General features: G+C 48.4%; 2 protein-coding genes across 2 annotated transcripts in view; one reads left to right on the top strand and one right to left on the bottom strand.

The window, feature by feature from the left end:
• LOC149359154 (nucleolar pre-ribosomal-associated protein 1) overlaps window positions 1–5,533 on the top strand; it is an 83,642-nt gene extending 78,109 nt beyond the window's left edge. The window contains exons 34-35 of the mRNA XM_089571396.1: window positions 1,216–1,832; window positions 5,384–5,533. Of these exons, the coding sequence (XP_089427522.1) occupies window positions 1,216–1,832; window positions 5,384–5,469 (703 nt within the window). The 3' untranslated portion in view covers window positions 5,470–5,533. The remainder of the gene's footprint in view (window positions 1–1,215; window positions 1,833–5,383) is intronic.
• Window positions 5,534–8,352: 2,819 nt separating this feature from the next.
• Window positions 8,353–9,665, bottom strand: mRpS25 (mitochondrial ribosomal protein S25). The gene has a single exon (XM_089568985.1). The coding sequence runs from the start codon at window positions 9,494–9,496 to the stop codon at window positions 8,981–8,983; it is 516 nt and encodes a 171-aa protein (XP_089425111.1). The 5' UTR covers window positions 9,497–9,665; the 3' UTR covers window positions 8,353–8,980.
• Between the last annotated feature and the right edge of the window lie 14,780 nt (window positions 9,666–24,445).

Genomic DNA, 24,445 nt, shown 5'->3' with positions numbered 1-24,445 from the left:
GCTCAGTTCCGAAGACTCATACTTGGTGTCAATGCTTCTGAGCATCACTTCTAACATTTACAAGTGGCTTTTAATTCTTTGCATGGTCCCTTTAAATGTCCCTTCCAATTTTTTCACTCTGAACCATTTTACACTGCAAGCCATCATTTGTATATTGGGTATTGCAGTTTTAATTAATGCAGGAAGGACACAGTGGCGATATTTTCAGGCTGGTTACTCCAGTTGTCTGTCTTTCAGGTGTTTTCTGTGAAATTAGCTGTAAGCACAGTATTTTTGAGGCCCTTCTTGAACGTCCCATTGCCATTTGTTGTTATACTAGCAAACTTTCTTCAAGGTGGGCCAGTTCGAACACGGAAATAGCACTAAGTGTGCAAGTGTGGTGCAGTCTCGGCGCACTCAGTACCTTGCTGTATGGGCAGAGTTTCTGCAGTGGTGCCAATTTCATCAGTAATCCTCTGTCTCTTGGAGGGTAAACTTCACAAGTTTTGGTTTAGATACATTTTACATAATGCATTAATGCTCTCATTACATGTGTTTCCTTTCAAGTGATGCTCAAGAGATTAGTGCACATGGATCAGCACATGGAAGTTTCCTGCACTTTATTAATAATTTCTAAATTTCTCATGTCGTTTTAATTTTGGTTTGAGCAGGCGGACGGTGGCTGTGACGTGACAAGTTTTTGCGAGATCGTTCAAGGCATACAAAAACTGCCATATAGTAATAACTGTTTGCGTATTAGCTGTCATCCTAGCTCTTGAGACGAAGTAGCACAAAATTTGGTGAAAATATAACGACTAAGGAGTGATTATATTTCAGTTTTTGCATGCCTCATCGGATCTCAAACCTACTTTCGATGGCACAACTGCCATTTGGCTGCAGAAACCAAAACTGCAAGTATACATGGAAGAAGGAATGTAATTTATAGTTACTTACCAGGTAAAGTCAAATTTCACTCGGTGAGCCAAGTTTCCTAATGGCTTGTGCATCATTTCAAAGAAAGAACATGCATTGAAAATGTGGCGACTGAGCCCTTTTAACAGCATATTCCAATTAGATGTGCACTAACTAAAGCAGAAGATGTGCATTGGAAGCTAAGTACCTACCTACATTCATTCCCATTAGTACTTGGTAGCTTGGTGAACGAAAACCAGAATTGCAAAGCAGGTAGCATTTTGCATATGTGCCTTTCTTTTTTTTCTTTCTCATTTCTTTTAGGGCCTGCATGAGCCTGGATGCATTCACCAAGTTCACCGAGCAACTCTGTGACATTCTGCAGTTTGTGCGTGCCCGAGAGGCCAGTGGCAAAAGCAAGGCTGCACAGAACTGTTGCCTACCGAACAGAGATGTCATGTTCGAGCTCTTCGACCACTGGAGACACTTTGAAACCGAGAGTGGTCTTGAAGACTGCCGGGTGGCAAGCCAGTCCATTGCCAGTATTTGCCACCACTGGCAACCAGACGACACAACAAGAGCCCAGGAATGGCTCGCTGCTCTTGACTTCTCACTTTGCCATGGAACAGAGACTTTGGAGTTCAATGCAGACCTGTTGACGTGGGTGCATCGCTGGCTTGAGGGCCACCATGGAGCCGAGTGTGCAACCGAACTGGTGAACTTTTCTGGGGGACACTGCCTCGAGAAGCTTTTGGCGAGGATTCACTTGTCACTCGGCGAAATAGTGGCCTGTGGTGAAGAAACGAGGCCTGACTTGATACCCGTAATACTGAATGTTGCAGACGTGCTGTTTAGCAAGGCTTCAAAGACGCTTCCCTCCGAGCAGAGTGACATATACAGAAAAGAAGTGGTGTTGTTGAGACTGAATGCTTCAATGTCTGGTGAGAACTTTATCCTTTTGCTTTTACGATGATGGAATTGTTGTCGTGATTACCTTGTTGTGTTCCTGTGCAGGCATGGGTGATATCGAAGATGGATGTATTTTCAGTACCATCTTTCGATATTTTTTGTATCGATATAAGGTATCACATGCCAAAAATGAAAATCACGGAGTACTAGTATCGAAAATGCATTTTTAGTGTATTGTGTATTTTAACAGTGTACTTGGTACTAAAAAAAGGAAAGTGTGCTGCAGATTTTGAGGCACTCGCTCAGAGGATAGTGCACTGAAAAAAGGAAATAACCTGAAAGAGACGACATCATGGCCCCATGGCCAGGTCAGCCGTCTTCCTTCCTGCATTTGTTGTTTAGTAGATAGATGACATACATGTTGTTCTTCTGCGCACTCGGTGACAGAAGGAACGAGCAGACAGGCTTGCCATTGTAGGAACACCTTTCACCCCTATTTCAAGTTGTGGCAGTGTCAAATGCATCAGATGACGCATTCCTTTCATTTGGAGAACCAATATACTGCAAGTCGTAGTTCTTAAGAGGCGCTAGTGAAACTTGAGTTTCCTAACTATACCTTTTTACTCTTATCCGTTGATAAAAGATGTACACGTGTATAGAGAGGCATTTTTCAATTGCTTTGCTTAAAAACCGGCCACATTGAGGGGCTCCTTCGGACCGGTGGTTTGAGGAAATGGTGTTACTTGCTACCATTCAGTAAAAAAAAAACAAAAAATTAAACAACAGAGGTTAGCAAGATGTGTTTTGCCTAATGAAAACTTTAAGCCCTTGTATTCTTTGTTGTTTTCCTTCTAGTCTATATCGAAGAATGTGTAACTTCAAATGTCTGATAAACACAGTGCCAGGGAAATAACTGCTTGGCTTTCCCAAGCACACGTAGCTTGCACCTTTTAGCACAGGGTGAAGGTAGAGAAAATGGTCAATAGTGCAGTAACGAATGGAGAGCATCAGAAACAGTTTCAAGGTTATTCATATGTAGTCAAGTGATGAGAGACTGGTTTCCATGCAGAACATTAGCTTTAAAGAAAGAATTTTACCAGGCTGCTTATGGAAGGAATAGTTTCAACATCACCATGGCTTCATTCCAGTGCTAATTTAACAAAACCAGGTGCACTCACAGCGGAGCTCAAAATAAATCCGTGCGGCCAAATTCGTTTAAACCTTTTCAGCTACAGTGCGGCATATCAAAAACACTGAAAATTCCAGAAACCACTGATAAATTTTGCAACTTAGCCTATCATATCTCCAGCTTTATTAATATTGGCGATTTAAATGGTGCATAAAAGTACCAACGGTACAGTATTCATCTGCATTGGAATTCAATTTTACTTCAGTATCTTGGATCAGTACCGTAAATACGATTTTTGAGGGTATTGGTGTTCAAAATCCTTTTTTCAAGTATTGTGCCCAGCCCTGACTGTGTGTACTGGCAGTTTGAGAGAGCAAGGCACACGCTGAATCTTGTGTACTGGGGTGGTATTCTGCCGGTGTCGCCTTTTGCGACATGTCGCATACGGGCGGGGCCTAAAAGACTGCTTACAGATGCTCGAAGAAACGGAAAAAGCCGCCGGCACTTTCGTCTGCGGTGCATTCATTCACTCCGAGAAGCGACAATTTACCACTGTTGATCCACTAGCAGCAGTAGTTTCGTATCTTTTATAGCAAGAATATTTGCCATCACATGACGTCTGATGTTCAAAAAAACATTAGCAAATTTAATATAAACTCGCTTTACTTCATTGAAGTCTATAAAACACCGCGAAAAAGCTCCAAATCTATTTTTCTTTCGTTCAGGACGGTTGTGCTAGGTTTCGGCTGCGTTTCGGGCAGTTGCAGACGGTAGCAGTGTAGCTGGAGGTCCCATTAGGCTTGCGCGCTCCAGAATCGAGAGCGTATCTAAAAAACTAGGCTGAATTGCAGCTTAAACTTTATCGTCGAAGCAAGGTAAGTCATAGCGAAAAGTAACAACACCAGTAGTTGCCGGTAAACATGCCGACCGGAATCGCAAGGACTGCTGAATTGGCTGAAGCAGGCGGCTCTCGCTTGAAAGGACGTCGCCATGTTTTCACGCTAAGGGCGCAAAAGCCGCAACTGCCGATTGCGTTCGTATGCTAACGGTAGCCTGTCGCCCGCCCGAATCGCTTCAGCGCATTCCGTTGTTCGACTAAGCATAGTAAATTGGGGCGACGTCACGATGACGTAGCAGGAAGGCGGGTCCGTGTCGTCACGCCGCCGTCACCGCGGCTCGAGCCAATCAGCGAAGAGCGAATGCGACATGTCGCAAAAGGCGACACCGGGAGAATACCACCCCTGTTCTTTAATAGTAGACAAAAATTTTTTTAAATAAAAGAATGTAGATGTTTTTGTTCAGAGCAGTCCTGAAACACCTCTGTGCCGATAGCAATGAATGTTTCTCAAAATATAGGGCACCTTACTAGTGCTCTGACAGTAAAAGCGCTCAAAAAGACAAGGACGACAGAAAAGGAGAGGCATATACTGTTTCTGTCGTCCTTGTCTTTTTGAGCGCTTTTACTGTCAGAATGGAAAACCAACTCGCCCACTCTCTTCCATTACAAGCGCTGTCATTTCAAAAGCATTTTGCCTAAATGTGCAACAGTGTTCAGGTGAACATACACTATTAGCTTTTGCTGTTTCTCTGAACTTGAATTCACTCTGTTGTTTGTGTTTGCCTTATTGTGGCCTCAGTTTCTGCTGCTTCTACTATGATAGAAAGAAACTTCTCTTCCTCTTCATATTTCCGCATCAGACCTGAGAAAAAGTTTGGCGTGTCTGCATTAATCCAAAAGGATATATCAAGTCTCAGCAGTCCAGTGAATCTACACACAAAATTTGGCAGCTGTAGGTCCAATAGAACTTCATTTATGAGTTTTCTCCATGCTCTTTGCTTCAGGCCTCTGGGCCTATATAAACATGCGACAATGTGTTATGTCGTATATTTAGTTGAATACATGCATGGTAGAATGCGTATATTAATCAAAATTAGAAGAAATCTCATGCAAAAGCATGGGAAACTTGCAGGTGTTTGGGAGCTGGGAAAAGAAATCTGGTTTAGAAAAATCAACCAATTAGGGATGGCTGCTCACAGCGTGTCTATTGTTTCACACTTGTTGAAAAGCTGGCTACAGGGCACGTAGGCTGCAGAAGTGATGTGTTTTTTGAAAGTCCCACAAAAGACAAATTTGCATTGTAATGTATGCGGGGTCTGACGAGGATATGTAGCCCTGCTTCCACCACCATCTTCAATGATGGTTGCTGTACTTGGGCAATGTTGGCTGTGTGTTTGTAACAACAAGTGCTTTATGTAGTCCATCCTACTAAAGAAGTGCTTTCTCTGAAAAATGTCTGTAGATATTTCAAGGTGCATATATGCAGCAAAATAATTTTCTTGCCCCGACTCTCCCAGCACCTTGTTTGATGGACTGCTTTCATATTTTTCCAGCTTCAAGAGAATTTCGCCATTGTTGGATTTGTGCAATTCATTTTTCTGTATTTTTCTCTGCAGAACTGGACAGAGCTTTGGCCACCTCCGTTTTGTTCCACGAGCTGCTCTTAAGGGTTGCCAAGGCAGATGGTGCAAGTTGTACATAGCTTTTACTACATCTGCAAGCCTGGTACAAACTGTAATAAATGCACATAAATTTTATCTCTTCCATTTCTGTCTGGACATCATTATTGCACATAATGTGGGCATGCTGAAAGAGAGTTGAGTGGAGTTTTATTCCTTCTACATTGGTTAATGCATTTTTCCCTTTAATTCAAACCCGTCTGAAAGCTTGAACAGGTGCCTGTGCTTTATTATAGAAACAAATGAGAAAGACAATTTACCTAAAATGTCAAATATTGGAACATTTGAACCAAGAAGCATCATCAACGTGCAGATTAAGTGCACCTCGTAGTTCAAAAGATGCCATCGCCAAAATTATTTGTTCACGTTGCGGGGCATGCACTGATGTGCACAGTTTGTTGCACACCAGGCATAGCAGCTGCAGCGTCCACTGATGGCTAGGTGCCAACCTTAGCTGTCACAACTGGCCGGTGCACAGCCCCCATGACCAATCTGGCAACAAAACGGCATTGTGAACACGTCTGCTAATGAGCTGACAGGTAATTTAACAAAACTTCTGTTTGGGCTAGATGGTGCATAGCTAAAAAGAGCTGACAGGAGCTCTCTTTTACGCAGTGCAGCGCTGTTTTAGAGAGATGGCAGTGCTGACTGATGGTGACAATGCACAGGAACTGTAATAGGTCATGGCTGAAGTAGAACTTGCACTTATCACACTGAAGTGGTCACATGAAAGCAATGCAGAGCAAGCTTCAAAGTGCACAGAAACGAGTATCGCAGAATCATTTGTGAGTGCCTGTTTTAGAGTGCAAATACGAATTTGATTGCAGATATTTGAAGTAAGGGTTGAATTCTCAGAAAATTTTGAATGCATTCTTTAATTCAAACTGACCTCCTGTGTTCCAGTGAGGTTGAAATAACAGAAATGCATGTATATGTGAAAACTAAGAAAAATATAGTTGGAGCTGTGTTAGCTCAAAAACGCGTAGCTTGCATAACACACTCTAGTTGCAACAGCTTGTTTGGTTTCCTTTGCTTCTATGACTATGTTGCATGACCATAAGAACAACTTGCTGTCCAGTGTGCTGTTATTAGAAGCGTGTTTTTATGGACTTCTACCAAGTGTGCTTTGTGTGCAGCATTCATGTCGCACTTGTTTGTATGGGCTGTAGTAGTAGTAGTAGTAGAAGACGTTTATTCGGCCAAAATTTACAGGCCGAGCATATCGACCGCCTAGGCGACCAGAAGTCGCTGTTCTTCCTCCCCTTCAGCGCCAAGCCAGTCGAGCCAGGTGGTGATGGATAAAGAAGGTGGGGGGTAGGAACCCGACTGCTGAGCAGCCGGGCAATAGAAGAGGCAATGGGCAAGGTCCGCATAGATACAGGGGCAGTTGGGACAGGAAGGGTCCGATCGATAGCGATAGAGAAAGAGGCGAGACGGGGTGATGATTGCATTCATTTGAACGTGCCGAAGAAGGCGAGCCTCCGGCACTGTGAGTGATGGATGAGGGGGAGGGTAAAGGCGTGTGTCGAGGCGGAGCTCGAGGTAGACCTCTTTTATGGTGCGGCGAAGGGTGAGTCTCCCACCGTCCTCCGAGGGCTTGGGCCAGGGGATCAACGGTGCCCGGAAAAGTGTGTCACGGGCGAGCTGATGAGCCAGCTCATTGCTGTCAATCCCTGAATGCCCAGGGACCCAGCGGAGGAAAACGATGGAAGGCTGCAAAGCGGAGACCGCTCGTTCGACCTCCTGTTGAAGAGAAGGGGTTAGGGTGCGTTTCTGTATGTGGTGTATAGCGGCTTGTGAGTCTGAATAGACTGTGTACTCTTGAAGAGAGGGAAGGAGGGCAAATGACTGGAGGGCATGCGCAATGGCGAGGACCTCGAGGGACAATGCATCCGGAGGGCGTAGAAACGGCCCGCTGGTGTGAGTTGTAGGATATGTACTATGGGGGACAAAAGTCGCCAGGATGCATACCCGTGAACAAAAGCCAATAGCTCCTTTTCAAGGCAATTTTTGAAGCCAAACTTGCGGAAGTGACAGTCAGACTTACGTGCTCCAGTGCGGTGCAGTGAAAGTACATGTCCGTTGGCAGGCGTGACACCTATGGACCTAGATTGCTTTTTCCTTGTCCTGAGGAGTTTTGTCACCGACACTACTTGTCACCAATATTTGTGATTGCTGATACTGTCGGAACCTCATGTTTCATAACTGAAACCTGCTGTTACCTTGCAGGAAGTGGTCAGAAATAGAAACATGGTGAAATTTAGCAGCGTGAATATGTGTCGCGCAGCCAAGTTTTTCCAATTCAATGTATTGATTTTGCTGCTGCAAGCATTTCCGGCTCTTACTGTGCCAAAAAGGTGCACACCAATTTTGAACTTTTATGCACTAGACAGTGAGGTTTCAGAAGTGGCTTTCCGCCTACTTTTATCGCCTGCAGCAAAGCGTGGCTCCAGTGCTGATCAATATTTTCAGCTGGTATTATGGACAGTAGTCTTTCGTAGCATCCTTCATTTTAGTGAAGAGTCAACTCACTAAGTCGCAAGAAAAGTCTCCTTTCATGTGAATCGACAGAAACATCAATTCACATGCAATGCCACACGAAGCGTGAACTGACAACTGTTTGTATGTGACGAAGGCTTTATTTTGTATCAAAACGGCATGTGCTTGCTATTAGAGCCAGAGCATGAATTGTAAAAAGTTAGAATGCTAAAAGACAGGAATGGAAGAAAGACAACAGAAACCGAACCCAAAGAAAACAAGCACTGACAATGGAAAACATCCACCACAGGTTGAGTGCCTTAGACATTACCGTGACAGCCTAAGCAATTCCAGTTCGCTGTCTGCAACGACAGTGAAACCCTCTGTTTGATGGAACCTCAGTCATTGCTCATGCAAAGAACAAAACAAAGAGAAATCATCGGACCTTTAATGATTACGCCTGCAGGTTCCGAGAAATGTGTAAGCAATGTTTCACTATCATTGTCAGATAGCGAACCAGAACTGCTGAGGTAGTCGTGGTGACATCTTGAGGTGCGAAATCCATTTGGTGGAGAATGTTTTCCATTGTCAGCACTTGGTTTCTTCATGTTTCAACGCTCTCAGTTTTTACAGTTCACACTCTGGTTCTAACAGCACAGCACATGTTATTTCTGTAAAAACAGGAAAACCTATATCAAGAATAAATAGTTGTCAGTTCGTGCTTTGTGCGTCATGTCATTTGTCTCATGTTTGTCAGTAAAGTGTACAGCAAGTTGCTTGTGTAATGTACAACCAGCTTGGTCCAGTTCCTGCACTTTTAACATGCCATGCTTAATTAAGGAACAAATCTGAGCAGGTAAAGTTTTGTCCATGTTTATCAACTTCACTGCCGTGCCTACAATGAGCTCACATTTCGTACCAATAGAGCCGCCCGCTATCCTGAATTGTCCGCTTTCCACAAAAGTCTGCACTTGCAAGTAAAAGTAATTTCTCATTACCAGCACATCCACAAAAAGAAAAAGAAAAGAAAAAAGCCCCGGTGTCCTGTTCCTTGATTTACTGCTCCTGTTCAAGGCGGTATTTTCCGCGCATACTTCGTGGCAGCGGCACGATCCCTGGGCAGGGGATTTGTCCGGGCACCTCGCAGATGCAAAACTTGTCATACTGCCGGCCAAAATTTGCCGGTGTGTCCTTCTTCTCTCTCATGATCGCTTCTTTCTGGAGCTGCTCTTTCGTCTTTCCAAGCGTCACTAGCATTTGGTTAAGGATCTCGTCTTTGGTTTTACCGTCAACATCCATGATGACCTCCTTGCCGTCTTCGAGCCAAAATCTGGCGAACGGGGTCGGCGTAATGTTCTTGAATATGACAACCTGCACGTCAGGATTCTTGTACTGAACCTGAGGCAGGTACCAGAAAACGAAATCCTTCATGCCTTCGTGTCGGTCTCGCGCATTTCCAGATGTGTTGAAGTTGAGGCTCATGATTTTCACTCGGTTCTTGAACACCAAGCGACCTTTCTCGAGATACTGCAGAGTCCTCCTGATGGGCGCAGGTCCTCGCATGAAAGACATTATGCCGGCGTGTATCGCTACTCACACTTTGCGAAGAACGGTCCCTTTTGCGGAACTCCTCACGAAATGTCCCAATTTACACGCACTATGCGGGCACAACAGGCACAGCTTCACACCACATGGAGCGTAGACATGGAGACCGCGCCGACCGCGCTCAATGCTATTTTGGATCGGCTTGGCCCTGTTTGCTCCGTTATGGTAGCCAACTAGTAACGTTGATGGGGGCTCTGTGGCTCTGCTGCGCGTTCGATAAACAAATACATTAGACTTCGTACCGTCCCTAGTAGAAATAAACCTGACTGTGCGATGTCAGTGCACGTTAAAGAACCCCAGGTGGTCGAAATTTCCGGAGCCCTCCACTACGGCGTCTCTCATGGTGAATTCCAATGGCAGATCGGGATCAAGTTTTTCTGCTCGGTTTGGATCAGTCGTATTCCAATGGTAAAATGGGAGCGCGAGTTGTATGTTCCAATGGCAGATCGGGATCAGGCGTAAATCCCGGATCGCTCCGTGGAGCAGCGATTCTTGATCTGCCGAAATCGGCGGATTTGACCGGAACCTCGCGTGACGTTTTCTTTTCCGCCGCGTCTGCTTCCGGTCGCGACCGGCAGCAGCCGCTTCGTTCCTGTCGTCGCTACGTGGTGAGCCGGGCGAGCCGGGACAGACGGGCACTTTCCAGTCAACAGTGGACGGCAATGATCTTGCTTCGAGCCGTGCGGCACTAATTTTGCTTCATGGAAGTGACAGTTCCGACTCGGGCACTGAAAGCTCAGAGTCCAGCAGTGAAGATTCGTCTGAAACGGACAGCGAGTGTGAAACTGCCGGCCTGTATATGCCTGCCGCCGGCGTCAGAAAAATGCGCTAATATTCTTTGTTCGCGTTCATAACAAGCCCTGGAGTAGAGGAATGTAACAAATGAATCATTTTTGAGGATCGTTGGCCAATACCGAGTTGCTGGTAGAAGTGATAACTGCGATACAAGCAAATTTCTTCCTGATGCCCAGTGCGGCTGGCCTGCTGTCTGCTAGCTCCGCTGTTGGAGGCGTCGCAGAAATCGATCATGTCTTTATTTTATTATGAGACGAGGAGCACAGTAAAACGGTGACGCGAGTAGCACCTTTACTACAGCGCTGGCCAATTCCGAAGCGCCCTCAGCTGCGGCATCGATGAAAAACAGTTAGGCTTAGCGACGACTACGGCAGCCAGGGAGAAACGTTGGCCGGGGGGCAGCGCAGTTAGTCGCTCGGCGTGTCCGCGGACGGCGTCGTTGCCTAAAGCTCGACTGTCTCGCTGATTGGTTCAGCGGCTTGCGTCTCGCAGTCGCAAGGCTGGAAAATCGAGCAGCGAGCAAATTGCCTGCGCGTCGTCCGCCACTTCTTTCGTGAACGGTAGGGACAGGCTCACCGGCTCTCCGAAGACCGCGGCCGCATACTCGCGTGTTCACGGAGAGTGGACCATCCTGTACATACGCTTTGGTTTTGGTTTTACATTACGGCCTTCGTGCTACCTCCTTTTTGTTTCGCCGAGACGGCGTCTGTCAACGCGGAGATCGCGCCTCGCGCAACTCCTGTCGCACTCGAACACGGAGCTAGCAGGGCGTCCGCTCCGGCGGCGCGCCTAGTTTCCGCGGTCGCCGCTGCGGCGCTGACGTCGCGCTCCCGAGGGATCACTGGCATTCCAATCGCAAACTGGGAGGTGGCAAATCTACGCGCTCCGTACGCGATCCGACGGAGCGGTCTCGATCTGCCATTGGAATTCAGCATTAGTCGCTTTGGGACGTTAAACCCCATAAAACCAAACCCATAAAAGTTGGTTATATTAACTCTATGAACCAAACCAAACCGTCCATTTTTTAACTTGTCATATCACTAACCTCCATGTCACTAACAAAGTTTGTGCGCTGACTTCCAGAAAGTTGTTTATTTCACGCGAGCACACGTCGCTAATTTCGGAATCAAATTCAGGCGCGAATTTAAACGTTTAAACCGTTCGAGTTTCAATAGCGTGGCGAAGTGTAAGTATAGATTGAAATGCAAAGTTTTATCAAACAGAATTTGCCGTTTATGATGAGTACGCTTGAGTAAGAAAGTTGAAGTTTTCATTTGTTAGGCTTCAATTTGTAATTGGCATCCTAGTACTCACTCAACTCAGATTGTTCGCGTCATATTTCGTACTAATGCTTCTTCTATGTAGCCCAGGGCCGTCAGCTGCAGAGACTTTGCAGAACGTACTGGATGGACATAATAACGTTAAGGCAAAACTTAATGCAATAGAACTGAGTGAAGTTGAAAGTAAACGTGTCACGTGGACGAACACAGCAGCCGTAGCGCATCACTAGAATCAAGACTCAATTGTTGAGTCTTGATTCTCATGAAATTCATGACATTCTCAGTTAAAGAATGTAAGAAACGGTGCGAATAGCGGCAGCGGATGCTGGGTTTAGTGTTGCCGAAGGATGAGCATCTGGACAACCCAACGAGACAAGTGACGAATCTGGAAAATGTGTACTCAGTCGTGCAAATCGAACTTAGATATGTATTTAATCTCTAAAATAAAATGCTCACAGGTTGAGCAAGTTCATATCTGGCAGGGACCGTCATTTGATAGCGAATTTAAAGATAAACTACAAAAATAAATTAAAGGAAGCAAAGTTAGCATTTCAAATGACTTTCATGAAGGGGTAGGTAAAAAAAAAAAAGAAAGCAGCCATGGGCGTCCGGAGGGGGGGGGGGGGGCAAGGGGGGGCGGTTGCACCCCCCTGGAAAATCACTCACTCGAACCGTGAGTGATGGCCGCACACCAGGGGCGGTGGTGCGCTCAGTCAAAAGGGTAAAAGCAGCCCCGCATGGTCACATCTGCGAAATGCCGCGTCCGGGCGTGCGTCGTTCCGCCGTTTTCAAACCACGCCATCGTTAGCTCTACTGAAGGGCGACCTGTTCCAGACATACAGCGGCACCGGCGAGCATGTGTTTCGAGCCGCCTTGAGATGGGTGTCTGTTTCTTTGATCTCTAGAGAGATAGCGACACGGAGGCAGACAGTGCACGGGGCATCTTGTTTTCGCCTATGTCGTTACGCCGGTCACCGATGAATTCTTAAGGAGGGAAGGACAAATCAGCCGTGTCCACCCCCGCTTTGTCGGGCTGCTCAGGGGCAAGCGGGCGATGAGTTGGCGCCGCCGCCGCTCGCTGTCTCCTCCGATCCACGTGTAGCGCAGTTCGGTAGAAGCGCCGCTTTCAGAATCTCCGGCAAAGGGGATTAGCTGCTTTTGTTCACGGCGACGCAGTCTCCCGAGGCGCCCCCACACCAGCGTTCTTTGCGTCTTCTGTGAAAACCAGCGCCTTTGGTCAACGCAGCCCGATGGCGCCTGCCTGGCTCGCCTGTCACCTCTGGCTGGGCCTCAAATCACAACAGCGCCCATGTACTGTGCGTGTCAGTGCATGGTAAAGAGACCCAGGTGGTCGACATTACCCGGAACTCTGTACTACTCCATCCCTCATAGCCTGAGTCGTTTTGGGGCTCTGAACCCCATAAAAACACAAAAACAAATTTTCCGACCGGAGTGGCGAGTGTCCCTTCCCCTCGGAAGTTGCGCGGCGTTCCTTTCACCCCCAAAGTGCGCATTCGGGGATACTGCGGCAAGTAAGCCCTCGCACGTGTGCGCGCCTCTGTGTTTGTGCTTGGGTGTTTTTAGTGGCCGGTTGTCAGCGAAGCTGAGAACAACCAAGACAGCGGACGAGAAAACGACGAGCGGCGAGCAGTGTGTGTGGGGTTGCTCGACTGTGCGGATGCGCAAGCAAGATGGAGCGAGGTGTATAAAGCTGCGAGCGTGCATTTATCTTGTAAATAAGTTTTCGTTGTATATATAGTCATCTTTTGTTTTCAACGTACGCGTTCAACAGTTTTTCCAATCAATGTGTATGATGAGTGTGCACCGAGAGCGTGTAATGAAGCACAGAAGTGAATTTATCACACGTGTAATTACGCAATTCGCCCAGAAAAATCAGAGGCGCCTGCAGTTGCTGTTCAAGGAAGACTGACTGAGTGACTGTAGTTGCGTGTTTGCGAACATATTGTGCTGTGTGCTGGTCATCAATCCGGGTGAGTCGAGAACCCGTATGCAGGAAGACTGAGCACTCTTCTCCACGAAGTGATATAGCATCTTTTTGCATTTTTTATTAATTTTAGTTGTTTCTTCGTTGATAAACTCCAATGTACCTCTCCTAGCCGCGCTTTAATTTGCTGTTTGTAATTTTTCTTTCATGTGTGCATTTTGTTTAATTTTTATTTATATATAAATAAATAAATTTACTCCGCAAATAGCGCCTTTTTGCTACGAACATACCCCCCCCCCCCCCCCCCCGGGGCACCAACGGGCCCCCCCCCCTGCAAAAAATTCTGCGGACGCCCTTGAAAGCAGCTGTTAGATTTCACGAAACTGCGAAAATGAGAGCTGGTAAAGTTGATCTCAGGTACGGTACTTTCTTTATAAATGGCAAGAAGTACAGTGATGAGGAGGAGGAGAAGCGGGAGGAAAAACTTTATTTGGTCAAAGGCGCGTGTAGATGGTACCGTGTTTAGATGGCCATCGGTCCTTGACTGACCTGGGCGGCCCACTCCACGGCCCGGGCCAGGACGGCCGAGTCTGAGATGGCCAACACGGCCTCCCACTGCTCAAGAGAAGGATATTGCAGCAAAGCCAGAGGGGGCGGCTCTTTCTTTCATTCCTACAGGATATGATCATGTGCCGACGGGTCCGTACACTATTTACACTCCGGCGTCGCCTTTTGCGGATATATTTTGTTGAGGAAAGATCTCGCCTGGAGTCTTCTCCGAACACCCTCCTGCTCTTTGACCTGTGTTTTATCCGGCGGCGGGAAAATCCTCCGGCTCAAATTGTAGTGTTTGTAATGTCATGGAAGGACACCAGCAGCCCACTCTCATGAACCTTCCGGGAACAGGCGACTCACCTGCTCGGTTGACGAAAGCTCGAGCTTTTGCATGAGTCGATTCGTTCCCCGGGTTTCTGGAGCGCACCGGTACCCATACCACCTCAACCTCTCTCATACTTCCAAGTCTGACTCGGCTCAACAGCCGAGACACCGCAGCCGGCATCCTACCCCTCGCGAAATTGCAGATGGCCGTTTTCGAGTCACTGAAAATCAGATCAGCCTTCATGCTAGCTATCGCTAGAGAGATTGCCGTCTCCTCCACAATCTCGGAGGACTTGGTTCTGACCGCCCAAGAAACGATCGAGCGTCCCCGCACGTCCACTACCGTTAACACAAATGCTTGCCTGCCTTCATAATCAGTAGCGTCCACGTAGGCCGCTCTTTCGTATTTCCCATACTTTGCGTTGAGCGCTTTCGCCCTCGCCTTTCTTCTGTCTTCATGATGCACCGGATGCATGTTTTTCGGCAAAGGTTTCATGTACAACCCCTAGCGTACCGCCTTCAATAGCTGTGTTTTCCTATATCCCCCTCGGAGCTTCCACCCCCATGCCAATCTTCACTAGAATATTTTTCCCGGGCCCTGTTTTCGAGAGCATACAGCCCTCTGCATTGTTAGATGCGCCTTCTTTACTCATCCAAGGTGTTGTGCACCCCCAAACCCATTAAACGCTCCGTCCATGTATTGTTTGGTAGGCCCTAAGCAGCCTTGTACGCTTGCCTTATCATAGTTTCTGCCTTACTCCAGGTAGGGAAGCGCATACACCACTCTGCTTACAATGAACGCCTGCACCAGCTTACACAGCTCTCTCTCCTTCACCCCCCCCCCCCCCCCCCCCTCCTCCTCCTGTTGGCTATTCTCCTAATGAGTCTCACCGTCGCATTGGCCATGTTCTTGAGCCGCTCTAATACCTCCTTATTCTTTCTGTTCGCCTGGAAGTAAAACGCCAAGATCCTGATCGTCGGTACCTCAACGACCGGCAGCTCCCCCAACCCTCACTTCCATCGGAGGCGGTGGTACGTAGCGCCTCGTGTGTAATTCCTCTGGGTCTGTCCCGCACCACAAGCAACTCCGACTTGAGTTGTGAGCAAGTAGTCCAGCCTCTCCAGCGAGTTCCTCTATAACATTTACTGCCCGCTGCAGCGTTTCTTCCAGCTGGCCATCACTCCCCCTGGTAACCCATAGCGTAACATCGTCCGCGTAAAACGTGTGTTTTAACCCCGTAGTCTCCTATAGCCTCGGTGACAACTTAATTAAAGCAAGATTAAAGAGGAACGGCGACAGCACCGAACCCTGCGGCGTTCTCCTTCCCCCAAGGAGTCTGACTTAATTTACCCCACAGAAATTTCAGCAGTTCTACCGTTAAGGCAAGATTTTTTAAAAATTATCTGCGATGCACCAAGGCAGAGCAAGCGGAGGAGGTGGCCAACGCCGACCGCGACTGCCAAGGTGCTGTATGACTCGAGGCAGGCGGCGAGAAATCATGCCAAAGGCAAGATAGCGAAGGAATCGGCGCGCATACTGCAGGCATCCAAGAACAACGATGGCAGCAAGCGACAAGTGAGAATCAAGTGGTTCCCGGCGCACGCGGGCTTGGCGTCGGACCGCAACGCAACCACAACGAGGTGGTGGTGGAAAACATTTATGTACAGGTATAATACAGGAGGTTATGCATGAGCTGACCCAGAGGGGGCCAGCCCTTACAAATACTAGGTGGAGGTCCCTAGTTCGGGACCCCAGTGGCATCGGCCGCCGCCCAGGCTCGCGCGACCAAGGCCCGTTGGGCCTGCAGGTCAGAGCAGCCGAGCAGGGTCGCCTCCCAGTCCTCCCGGGTTGGGTTGGGGTGAGGGGGGATAGCAGGGTTGGAGGGGCAGGCCCACACCATGTGGTAGATGTCCGAAGACTTCTCCGCACAGTGCGGACAGCTGCCCGAGAAAGAAGGGTCGAAGTGTTTCAGAGCTGCCGGGCACAGCAAAGTATTAGTATACAGGCGGAGCAGAAGCCGCTCCTCCGCCTTTGACAGACCTTTACACGGGCGGGGATAAAGACTACGAGACGGCACACGCCGAGGCGCGCGCGCTAACGGACCGCGCCTCGGTCGACTGGCCGCGGTGGTTCAGCACCAAGGACCGAATACAACGAGATAGCCAAGGCTTTCCGCTTGGCTCGCAGAACTCTCCCATCCCCTTGCTCGGGGCTCAGTCGAGAGCAAGTCGTTTTATTCAGACAGCTGCAGACGGACACACTCCTCAGCCCATCTCTGATGCGCAGAATGTATTCCGAGACACACCCGACAGGCAAATGCAGAGTCTACCGAAAGGAGACGGCCGGCTTCGCACACGTGCTGTGGAATTGCACCAAGTATCAGGAAGAAGCCCAGTCTCGGAGGATCCGTCCGCGACTCGAAGCAGCCGCAGGAGGTGACAATCAAAATGAACAACTCTGGGCCGTCCAGCAGGTCATCGAGGCGCTGGTCCGGCAGGGACCCAGCGAGCCAGGACCCACAGGCCGCGCGGCCGGCCGGATGAAGGAAGATGAACGAAACAAAAGCAAAACGGAGGTTAGAGAAAACGGATTGCTAAATTACAGAAGGAGATTGAGGCTCAAGAACAGTGGTAAGCAGCCCTATCTAGAGCGCGCCGACAGTGCTCTGCGGAGCAAGTCAGCGCTATCTGACGTTAGGCTCTAGGTTTGGGTTCGATGCGTCCCGTGCGCATATGCGACAAAAAAGTAGGGATGCCTGCTCATCGTTTCCTTGTCCAGCCTCCGCCTTGCGAGCTCGTTTCGTGCCGCCTGGACCGCGCTGCCTGCATTTGTGACGCTGTGACGGTGGCCAGGGCGTCGCCTCGTCGCCGTGTTTCACGAGTATAACGAGACGGCCAGGCAAGCAAGCGCGAGGGATAGCGGATGATTGCGCGTTCGTGCGTACGCCATGAGCAAACACCGCATGAACGTTCCGACGTAGAGTGGGACCGTGCGGTGGTCCAGGGACCCAAGGGGGGTCTAAACACACTTGCCATAATAAAGTTTTTCTCTCTCTCGCCGCGGTCATAATGTCGGCGTTTACCTGCGCTGCGTATCGGCGCATTTCGCGTCTGTTCAGAGCACGGTGGAAGATATGTTCAGAGCGGCCAACTTGCCTGCCTCTGGGGCTTATGACGCTGGTGGTTTGAACCCAGGCCCTATTGGCCCAGCACCTCACAAATCTCGGTGGAACACCTATTCCGGAGCCCCAGTGGCGTCTACGGCCGCTCGCGCCCTGGCGACCAAGGTCCGCTGGGACTGCAGGTTGTGGCCGCTGAGCAGCGCCGCCTCCCAGGCCTCTCTAGAAGGGTGGGAGATGAAGGACTGCGAGTGTAGAGGAGTAAATGACTCCTAAACGAAAGTTTGATTGGCGTCCTACATCTGTACGGATGACAAATGCGCTGTTCCTTGTAGGTGATAACCAAAATTGCTGATTGGGCGAGTTGGTGACAGCTGTGATAGGTAGCTGATAACACAGCGCAAACATACATCATCAAACAATTTGCCTGCAACGAATGATGCGTGGTGGTAACGCGCTAACCTTATATGGACAAGACGAAAACAGACACCAAACAACCAACTAGGCCCAAATCTCGCGCTCCTATAGCCTGGCGCGTGTTTGGAACGCGCGAATCACCCGCTATCACTTGCACTTGCTTTCGAAGTGCGCGATCACCCGATATCACTTACAGTTGCTTGCCTACCCGCCTCGTCATTCGCGTGAAACGCGTTTGGTTTTCCGGCCGCTGTTGGATGGATGGATGGATGGATGGATGGATGGATGGATGGATGGATGGATGGATGGACGGACGGACGTACGGACGGACGGACGGACGGACGGACGGACGGACGGATGGATGGATGGATGGATGGATGGATGGACGGACGGACGGACGGACGGACGGACGGACGGACGGACGGACGGACGGACGGACGGATGGACGGATGGACGGACGGACGGACGGATGGATGGGTGGGTGGATGGATGGGTGGGTGGGTGGGTGGGCGGGTGGGTGGGTGGATGGATGGATGGATGGATGGATGGGTGGGTGGGTGGATGGGTGGATGGATGGATGGATTCATGTTTCAGTCAAAGAAAAACAATACAGACCGAATTGAAAGTCCGTGCCGAAAAAAACTTACGTTAAACGGCGCAAATCTGAATGAATACAAACAGCAGACGCAAACGTATGCACCATTTAATACACAGTGTACATAACACTACGGCGCCTTGCATATAATGATGGTCACTTTTACTTGCTTCATATTGCAGATTTCTCAGGGCTGGAGATAATTATCTCCAGCCCTGAGAAATCTGCAATATGAAGCAAGTAAAACAGAATACAGGCTGAAAGTTGATGCAACTTAAACGAGCATTCTAAGGGCTACAAAAGCAGATATGCACACGCAAAAGCAAACGTATGTAAAGAGCAACTTGGGTGACAAAAGAAAAGACGAGATGGGCGTACGCTGCAGACACGCAGTTTCAGGTCACGGATTTTCAAGTTGAAACCCCCCTCACGCTTAGAGACTCGGAGCAAGCTTCAGCGACGTGTTATCAAAACAGAAAAAAATATTAATTCTACTAGGCGAAAATAAAAAAAGTGCGAAAAGGGCCTGCAGTATGCTTAAATAAATAAATTAATTAAATAAATAAAAAATTAAAATAAACCAACATAACTTGACGACGTTGCCTACGGAAACCCAGGGATGAAATACAAGGCTGCAACAGCTGAGACCATATAAATTAAACGCAGGCTTCTGTCCTGCGCCTTCTCACAGCAAAGTGAGCGCTCAAACATACGCGTTACACCCTCGTAACGATCCTGGGAGTTTTATTTTCTTGTGACTAAGTGTGGGGATAAGACTGCTTGGAGCCAGGCGGGAAGGTGAACGTGCTCAGGTACGTGCGGTGGCGCGCTGCAACCATGGTGCGGCAGACCGTGCATGCGGCACAGTCCAGCGTGGGAGTCGAGATCAAGGCACGATTAATCCAGTGGGAGAGAGTCAGTATAACCACGCGAACACTGCACAAACTATACCGCTGCGGCAGGATGGCTGCGCGGTGGCGAAGTAGGTAGAGCAGGCTAATCCATGGGCACTCGCAGAAAGAGAGTGGTGGGTCTCCGAAGGTCCTTCCCGCCTCAGACCGTAGTAGACGGCCACGCTGCCACCACCAACGTGCTGCAGTCGTCGGAGGCGCTGAGGAATGCAGGGTGCGTGCGAAGAGTCAAAAACGCCGCCTCGAACAGCGGCATCAGTAGGGCCGTGGAGCTGCGCAAAGAACTTGCGATGAGCCGCCGCGGCATCAGTTCCAAAAGGAATGGTGTGGGCACGCCGAGGTGCGCGGGAAAACTTCCGTGAATCCGTAGCTACGAAGTCCATGACAGCCCAGTTGGCGCAGTGACGAGAGCAAGAACTGCCGTGCGCTGGGGCTTGCGCTCGAACGTCTGGGGAAGCGCGAAAAAGCGCGCGCAAAATGGCGTCCGTCCAGCGAGGAAGCCGGGCGAGCGACGGGAGGCCATTACCGCACTTCTGCTAGACAGCGGCGCAGCGAGGAGTGCCGATAGTTGGAGACGCCTGGAGGGACCACCACACAATGTTGAAGTTGGGCGCAAGCTGGGAAAACGCTAGAAGACGGGAAAGCTGGTGACCGCCGCTGCCGGCGGGGCGATGAAAATGCAGACCGCCGCCGCCTGCCTGCAGCATGGAGCCGACGGCCCACGTGCGAGAAACGCATGCGCCGAGAGAGATGCGGGGTTTACCGTTTCCTTCGGCTGTTCGAATGAAACTGCTGTTTCATCTCTCAAAGCGACGAGTGCAAGAGCAAAACCTTCTCTCCACGCAGCTTGTGGCGCGAGGGAGAGAGAAAAGAGAGCGAGCTGTCAATTTTTATTTTTTGTTGAAAAGCATTGGTCCCGAAAACGTTATACCCAGTTACCTTTCTGGGACCAAAATGCATTAATTCTTTTTTGTTGCTGCTTAAAACTCTCGAAAAAACGTTTCTAGACCTTTAGTGGGAGCACTGCCTTTTTTCTTGTGTTTCTATGTCTTGCCTCTACGGTCTGGAAACGTTTGATAAATGCTGTACTGGGACTGGGACATTCCATCCTTTTTTGGAGTTTGTGAGGGGGTTTTGTGTTTGTTGGGATTATTCCGGCGTCTCTTCGTCCTTTTTCCCTAACAGCCTGTTCGTGCTTTTCCGTGTATATCTGCCCTTCGTTTAGCCATATCCCGAGGTATTTGTATGCGGCCACTTTGGGTATTTCGTGGCCTTGTATTGTAAGCACCTGGTCAGTTGTATCGTTAAAAACCATCACACCTGATTTAGTTGCGCTAAAACTGAATCTTAGAGCGGCTCCTTCGTCTCCACAGCAATTAACCAAAGTTTGTAAATCTTCCTGGCTATCTGCTAACAGTACAATATCGTCCGCATACATTAAACCCGGGAGTCGCTTCTCAACTACATTTCCGCCTAATCTGTACGACAGATTATAACCTAGATTACTTTCTTCTAGCCTTCTTTCCATATTTATCACGTAAAGCATGAACAGCAGCGGTGATAGAGGACAACCTTGCCTTAATCCTTTGTGCACCCCCACAGTTGTGGTACTTTTTTTTCCCTTCCCATGTAATTTCAACTTCATTATCTCGGTAGATTTCCTGTATAAAATCAATTACGTCATGACCGATACCTAAATCTTTCAATATGCTCCACAGGAGTTCCCTGTTCACGTTATCGTATGCACCGCTTATGTCCAGAAAGGCTAAAAACAGAGGTCTGTTTTCCGCCTTAGCTATTTCTAGGTATTGGGTAAGCACGAACAGGCTATCATCTAAACGCCTACCCCTTCTGAACCCATTCTGGAGTTCTCCGAGTATCCGATTACCTTTTACCCATGCCTGTGTACATAACAGACGTTATCGTAATCGGACGGTAGGATTTGATGTTCATCTTATCTCCTTTCTTTTTATAAATCAAATTCATTTTACTCTGTCTCCAGCTGTGCGGAATTTGCTGATTTGTTATGACTGTCTCCAATGCTTTTATCAGCGCTTCCTTGCTTCTTGGGCCAAGTTCATTAATCAGCTTAATTGGAATTTCGTCTATCCCTGCGGATGTGGTTTTAGGAATATTCGCTTCCGCCTTTTCCCAGTTAAGACTAGTCAGCTCTAAGCTGTTCTCTATTGTGCTGTCCTGTGTTGCCGCCTCACTTGGGAAGATTACCCCATTATCGTTGCTAAAAGACGCAGCTATAAATGATGTAATGTAGTTCTCAGCATCGTCTCCCTCTAAACATTTTCCCTCAGCATCTATAATCTGTTCCTGCGTTCTTTTGTTTTTCCCAACCAGCTTATATGGTTCCAGAATTTTTTTGGCCCCCCTTTATTTGCCTCACGAACTTCAGCCAGCCATTTATCAGAGGACTGCTTCATTTTAGCCTGGACTAGGGCCTGAACTTGCTGTTTCTTTTGTCGATAAGATTCCCATTTTTCGCCTATTTCCTCTTCAGATAACTGCGCCTTCTTTGCTTCTCTGTGTTCCCTTGAAGCCACCCGTCGTTGTTCGATGGCCTCCTTAATTTCCATATTCCACCAGCTTCGCGGCTTCCTCTTTCCTCTCCAGCGGTTTACTCCTTTCACTTGTTTCATTTTTGTAGCGATGAGCAGTTCTAACTGATTATAATCCCACTTTGCCATGGAGCGTTTCTCGATTACTTCTTCTATTTCGGCTGATATTAGCGCTATTTGTTCATCGTTTAATTTTACGTTGTCTTTTTGACTTCGCTGCATTTCTCTTGTGACTAGGGCTCCCAACTGTAGACTAATACGTTTATGATCACTTCCTAGGCTGTACTTCCCCTCTTCGTCTATTTCCATTATTGCGAGCTTGCTATAGATGCCCTGCGACATTAGACAGTAGTGAATGGTTGTTTGCCTGTTACGGGATTCCCACGTGATTTGTCTCTCACATTTAGTTTCTCTGTTGACAATAACTAGGTTGTGCCGCTCACACAAGTCTAGCATTAAGTTCCCGTTACAATCTGTGTATCCATCCAGATCCTCGATGTGGCCGTTCATGTCTCCAAGCAAAATAATATCGACACCGTCTCCAATCTGCTTTATATCGTCATTGAGGCACTTAACTAGATCCTTGTTTTCTTGCCTGCATTTGTCCCCGGTCCCTAAATAAACTACCCCTAGCCATGTCCTTTTGCCAGCAATTGTACCTGATACCCAGACATGTTCTTTGCAAGTTGATTTTATTCTTTGCCAATTTGTTCCTTGATGTATCAGCATACCTACTCCTCCTCCCTTCTTCTCCGTTGTTGTTCTGTTGCACCCTTCCCAGATATAGCCATCGATTAAAGGTGGATCTTCTAGATCCCTCAGATGTGTCTCGCATAGAGCGTACACACCTACTGCTTCGTCCTTTAACTGCTGTTCTATTTCTAGCCATTTCGCTCTCTTTCTACCCCCTTGCATAATTCAGCGCGACCCTGGCGGCATGAAGCGCAGACACTGAGCTGAACTACAGTGCTCTAGAATATTGGGAATATTCTAGAGCACTGTAGCTGAACTGAGGCCGAGAACCTGCGAGCAGGCACCGCTTTATTTTGGCCGCGCATGCGCACGAGACGCATAACTCAAACGCTAAGCCTAACGTTAGATGGCGCTGACTTGCTCCACAGAGCAGAGCACCTTCGGCGCGCTGCAAGTCTGCTCAGTACTGCTCACCCTTGTAACGGACTGCTTGCCATTGCTTGTCTGACGCGCGTGCCTTTTGTCGAGATATGCGCAGTCTGTCCTCCCTAATATGCTCTGGCCTGCTCGCAAAGGCCGGCACAAGCTAAACAGGTTAATCTACCCCCACCACTCACGAAGTTGACGCGGGAAGAAGCCGATGCTTGGAGGCAGCTGCAGACGAACGCAACCCACATATCAGCCTCTTACGTTGCATATACTCGTACACCCGAGATATTATACCTAACACATGCCCGCTGTGCGGTGGACAGTGGCGAAAACATTTATTAGGAAGGGACAGGAAGTGTGCTTGGATCAGCCCGTAAGGGACCGATATCCTTACAAGAACGAGGTGGAGGTCCCTATATAGTTTGGAACCACAGTGGCGGTGGCCGCCGCCCGGGCGCGCCCCACTATAGGCTTGTTGGGCCGGTAAGTCGTGGCAGCCGAGCAGGATCGCCTCCCAGTCCTCCCGGGTTCGGTTGGGGATGAGGGAATAGCCGGGTTGGAGGGTGTCACGGCTCCGAAAGGAGTGCGAGGCACAACCTTCCCGAACCGGGGAAAAGGGGTGGAGTTTGACGGCGTTAGCCGGTTTATGTTCAGCGTTGCGAATGAGGACAGAGCCACGATGTCAGTCAACAAAAACAACAAATATATTATCAGGAATATATACAGGCGAATCGAACGCAAGCCTTTACAAGCATTTAAGGACAACAGAGTGGAAAGTTACAACGGAGTACTTTGTAGACGTACTTACACTGATGACGTACATTCATAGGTAACTAAGCAGACAAGGAAAGGGGAATGAGGGGCTCGTTATAAATATGAGAGAAGCCAACAGCCACAGAAACCAAGGGGCACAGGGGATTTTTAATTAATTTATTTATTTTGTGGTGTTGATCAATTTATAATATTAGTGAATATGTTATCGCTTAAAGCTAATTGATTAGAAAAAGCTGTGTGATTGCGGAGCCTGACCACACCTTAGCTAGGGAGCATTTGGGCTGCTTACGTGGAATTTAACGCCAAAGATTTCTGGCGTCGCTGTCAGTAACATTTAAAAGTGGTAATAGGATCAGTCATTTGCGCGGTGAACAGCATTCGACAATGACGCTGCCAATGGTACTTGATCATGCCACTTTCCATAGCACAGCATTTCATATGTAAGAGGGTCTAGGGTTTCCTCACTGCAATGCGAAATAGCAGCTATAACCTGGGCCCCCTCGATTTGG

This window comes from Amblyomma mixtum, chromosome 2, assembly GCF_055824585.1.
Source record: "Amblyomma mixtum isolate Tamu chromosome 2, ASM5582458v1, whole genome shotgun sequence".
Lineage (NCBI taxonomy): Eukaryota > Metazoa > Arthropoda > Arachnida > Ixodida > Ixodidae > Amblyomma > Amblyomma mixtum.
The sequence above is the reverse complement of the archived record's forward strand: the minus strand, read 5'-3'. Positions and strand labels throughout refer to the sequence as shown.

Excerpts from the sequence above, each read along its gene's own strand:
- mRpS25 (XM_089568985.1), bottom strand. The coding sequence starts at position 9,496 with ATGTCTTTCATGCGAGGACCTGCGCCCATCAGGAGGACTCTGCAGTAT.